This window comes from Solanum pennellii, chromosome 11 (assembly GCF_001406875.1).
Source record: "Solanum pennellii chromosome 11, SPENNV200".
NCBI classification, from domain to species: Eukaryota; Viridiplantae; Streptophyta; class Magnoliopsida; order Solanales; family Solanaceae; genus Solanum; species Solanum pennellii.
In genome coordinates, this window is record NC_028647.1 from 3,597,739 (window position 1) to 3,602,829 (window position 5,091).

Sequence of the window (5,091 nt, forward strand, 5' to 3'; positions counted from 1 at the left end):
AAACCAAACTTTAATTAATATCTGCATTATTTTCTTAATGTGGGACTAAATGATGAAAGAGACATATTAACTTTGGCTTATAAAATTATTTCTTATTATATCTTCCTCAGTGTGGTTTGTTTAGCTGTATTTTATTATATATAATATAGCCGTTTAACAGGTAGCTAGATTATTGGAGATAGGAATATTAAATTAATTTTATTTAAAAAATATTTTTCTATTAAATTAAGCAGAACAAGTAAACAACCTACATTTTAATTTCATAATGTGTTGCTGTCGGTGCTCTGAACATTAAAACTTTAATTAATTCAAATATACATTTTTAATTTTGTATCCGTTTGATTGTTAATATTCATAAATTTAATTACAATTATTAATTGTTCAACCATTTATTATTAAAAAATTAGATTATTTTATTTCATATTTGAGATTAATGTAATTCTACATTCAAATAAATCTACATGACATTGTAAAATAAAAAAAACACTTATTTTAATTAATTAAAAGTTAAATATTATAAATCATATATGAAGAGAGGGGTATATACCAACAACTCAGGGACTAAAAATGCTATTATTTGATCTTTTGTATGAGACTAAAGATTTTTTAATATGAAGATAATAAATTGATACAAGTCTTGAAATTATTTTATTATTTTTTGTAAGTAAAGAATTAATATTCACTATCTTTTAAATGTTCATAAGATAAATTTTGTTTTTATACGATAAATTTGATGAAAATATGCCCAACCAATGTCAATCACCCTCACAAAGGGTATTTTTTTTAATAATAAATATAAAATCAAAGTTTGAGGAATTTATTTCAATTATTATTGGCCAATATATGGCTTTATAAGTGTTTAATCAATTTACTTGTGTCTCGACTGAACTCATGAACACATGTTATGTGCTATGGAAAAAGACATTTAAGTAACTGGCAAATAGTTGTCAGGTATATATATATATATATATAATAATAATTAATAATAATAACATCTTTTTGGCTCAAGGGAAATATCGATTTATCGGAACTTCAAACAGAAGAGATAGGCTTGAATTTCTGATATAGATATAAAAGAGCTAGTAGAGCTAATGGAGGTAGTCAGGTAGACTGTACTTCTATGTGTACTGAGCTAAGGTTTTCCCCGCATGGAGAAATTATCTTTGCTATACTTCATAGGTGAGACTTCCACAAAATAATAATACAGATAAAAATTATCTTAATATACAAGGACTGAAAAACTAGTGAAAAACCACTTGACGATAAGGAAAGAAATTTACACCTATTATATTTTTTAAGAAAACTGATATATGGTAAAATGTCTAAGATAACTTGTTGAGATGAAAAAAAGTTTTGAAAAGTAGTTCACTTGAAGACATAGTTTCTTTTCTTTCTAAACTAGGGGTAGGGGAAGAATTAATGGGGGAGAAAAATATAAAATGGAGAATTGAACTTTTACGACGAAAAAATTCATATAATTAATCAGTTGAGCTATTAAAATTTCTTCATAATAATTAATAAACATAGTTATTCAATGTATTTTAGTTGTTTCACAGATAAAATCATTATTATCTATATGTATATATATTTCGAAATGTAACATATTTAAATTTTGATATATGTAATTTTAAACTTCAGACATAAGAGACTTGAAGTTGAAATCGAAAAAGGAGGATCATCAACCTTTTGTCTAAAGTTTTTAAATATCGTCTACAACTTAAATATTATAGAAAATGAGTATATATATATATATAACAAGTTGTAAACTCACTATCAATTTAATTTATTCAATTAGCTTTTTGCCAATAGTTTTTCAATACCAGCTCTTAGGTTCTCGAAGAAAGCTAACTAGCGTGCATTAAATATATGTTGTATGTTATATTAGCGTGTATTATTTGTACGGTAGTGAATATATAATTTCATAACATTTATAGATTAATGTATTATATATTTTCCTTGTTTTTAATATGATTAATCTTAAGAAATTTGAATTCGTTGCACTTAACAGTTTAGACAAGAACTAGGTGTTGAATATTGAAATCTACTTGGATGCTATGGGTCTTAATTAGAGACAATGTTAAGGATGAAAATAAAGTATCAATACAAACTTGTGCTATAGAGCTATGATATTTTTACGTCATTATCTTAATGAAATTATGAAAATTGAACGATTCACACTATGATATATTCAATTTGACACTAATATATCATACCTTTTGCACAAATTTTATTTCGATGCTTTATTTTGGTTCTTGATATCATCCATTCTTAATGGTATTTCTAGAATTCATAGCATCCAATTAAATTTTAGCATTCAATACCTCGAAAAAATAGCTCTTGTCTAAATTATGAAAAGCAATAAACTTAAATTTCATAAGATTGGTCATATTAAAAGATAAAAAATAAATAATACATTAGCCTTCAAATACTTAAACTTCACTTTTTGAGACAATAATGTCTCCTAATAACATATTATAAAACTATATAATAATAAGAACAGTAAAATGGTAGGAAGAAGAGAGAAAACTTCGATAGCCCAAAAGGTAATATTGGGCTGTTTGAAGTGGTTTTGGTGTTAGTTGGAAGTCCTAATAGAGAAGTAGGTATAAGTGGTTTTTATGAAGGAGGGCAATGAAGCCTCACATAGTTAAGGTAAAAAATTCGCGAAAAAAATGATATTTTCTTTATTCAATTTATTTAATACGAGATATAGACTAAATATATATTTAAGTATAATAGAATGGTTAAGTTTCATTTATTCCTAATCAAAGGTTACAGATTTAAGCTTAAATAAATGAAAATAAAAAATTGTTCGGAGTGCTGGCCCAAGAAAATAAACCCTTTAGTATGTGATCCAATTTATTTAATCGTTAATATAAATATCAAATAACGGGTACGAATAATAATTTATTCCTTAGTGAAAACTCTTTTGTTTGTTATTTATACAAATCATCTATGTACAAATAGATTCAAACACACAACAAATTTATGGATATCTTGATTTCAAATTGGTCAAATGTTGAATTTGTGCCTAAAACATATATTTTCCCACCAGAAAGTAGACCAGGAAAGCTTGAATTTCCTATTTGTAATGATATACCACTCATAGATTTGGCTCATAATAATTCAGATGAAACAATTCAACAAGTAATTAGAGCTTGCCAAGAATTTGGATTCTTTCAGGTATAATTTAATCTTCTATTTTTCTAATCGGAAATAACTTTTTTACCTTACAGAGGTAGTGGTAAGACCTGCATATATTCTGTCTTTCTCAAACCTTACTTACGAGATTACACTGAGTATATTGTTGTTGTTTTCAACCTTTTGTAGTTTAAAGTTGTTTGTGTTTATGAACTGTGGTCAATAGTGGCGTACACATAATTTTTTATGAAGCATATGTTACTAGTTTTTTTCAAACATAGAGTTTTAAGATTGCTTCTCTATAAACATGAAGAAATGAACTTTGTGTATTGAAGTCAATTAAAGATCAACTAAATGATTCTAACTCCATTGGTTCAAGTGTTGTTGAATACAAGAGGATGGTTTGCATCTTAATGAGTGTAACGTAGACGGTCTATCCTTGTGTAAGGAATAGTGAAATGGATCATGGACTAACCCAATTCAAAAGCTAGTCCACGAGAGAAAGATTGCTCAAATCCATGATTTCCTCATCCTACCGATGTGAGACTCAGTCTCATGCTCACGACTAGAGATCTCGTACATGAACAATTTAATATGAGGGTCCACTTGTTGTTCATCCTTTAAAACCCAACATCAACGTCAGTAAATCTTGAATTGGAATGACCTGACTCTGACACCATGTTAAAAAAAATGAATCTTGAACCTAATCAACCCCAAATGTTAGCTCATGACTTAACAAGTTTAACGTTGCTTCAAAACTCCCTATTGTATCCCGTGACACCACCTTTGGTGATCTAGAAGTCCAACTTTGGCAAATAAATTGCTCCTCACCAAAAACAACTTCACATGCAGAATTCGAATTCATAACTTCTGATTAAAAAAATAGACGAATACTTATTTTTTTAATTTTTTTTGCATATTATGATGATCAGGTGATAAACCATGGAATAACTGAAAATCTAATGGATGATACAATGAATATATACAATGAATTGTTCAAATTGCCTAGTGAATACAAGGCAAAATTTTACTCAAATGACACAAACAAAAGCTGCAAAATATTTTCAAGTACATTATCATATGATACTGAGGAAATTCACTATTGGAGAGATACATTTACTCATCGTTGTAATCCTTTAGAGGAACATATCCCTTCTTGGCCTGATAAGCCCACCAACTACAGGTAATAATTTCAATTTACGTGTCTTACTTTTGTTATTATAAAAATATTACTCTTTTATTCTCAAAACTTCACATGTTTTAATTCATCTAATACACTTTTTTTTTCTATAATTCGTTCAAAATAAAAATTATTATAGCCAACAGAAATGTCATGACATATTTATCAGATCAAAAAATATAAAAATTTGTGTTTCTTTTATTTTTCAAACACGATGTCAGTTCAATCTACGTCTTGATATAGAAAAGAAACTCTTTAATTTGAATATTCCACACGTGACATGACCATTTTTTTAAAGTGACATATATTAGACTAATCATTTTGTTTGTTTTTTTATTTGTAGAGAAGTGGTAAGTGAATATTCAATAGAAACAAGGAAGCTATTGAACAAGATTTTGGATATGATATGCAAAGGATTAGGACTAAAATTAGGTTATTTTGAAGGTGAATTAAGTAAAACACATTTGATATCTGTTAATCATCATATTCCATGTCCAAATCCAAGTTTAACACTAGGAATGCCAGTACATTCTGATCCAAATCTCATAACAATGCTTCAACAAGGTGAAGTTCCTGGACTTCAAATACTTAAGGATGGAAAATGGATTGGTGTTAAACATATTCCTCATACTCTAATTATTATCCCTGGTCTACAATTGAAGGTATTACTAATTTTCTATGATAATTGTTGTGTTTAACAATTTTGCATCTTTTGGAGGTTAATTATGATAAAATATAAGAGGATTGAGGGTGTGTTTGGTATGAAGGGT

The 5,091-nt window shown here is 27.6% G+C and overlaps 1 protein-coding gene across 1 annotated transcript in view; it reads left to right on the forward strand.

Moving 5' to 3' along the window:
* Positions 1 to 2,977: 2,977 nt before the first annotated feature.
* The window catches only part of LOC107004197 (hyoscyamine 6-dioxygenase-like), a 3,847-nt gene continuing 1,733 nt past the window's right edge, over positions 2,978 to 5,091 (forward strand). The window contains exons 1-3 of the mRNA XM_015202438.2: positions 2,978 to 3,183; positions 4,074 to 4,324; positions 4,665 to 4,983. Coding sequence (XP_015057924.1) covers positions 2,989 to 3,183; positions 4,074 to 4,324; positions 4,665 to 4,983 — 765 coding nt within the window. The 5' untranslated portion in view covers positions 2,978 to 2,988. The remainder of the gene's footprint in view (positions 3,184 to 4,073; positions 4,325 to 4,664; positions 4,984 to 5,091) is intronic.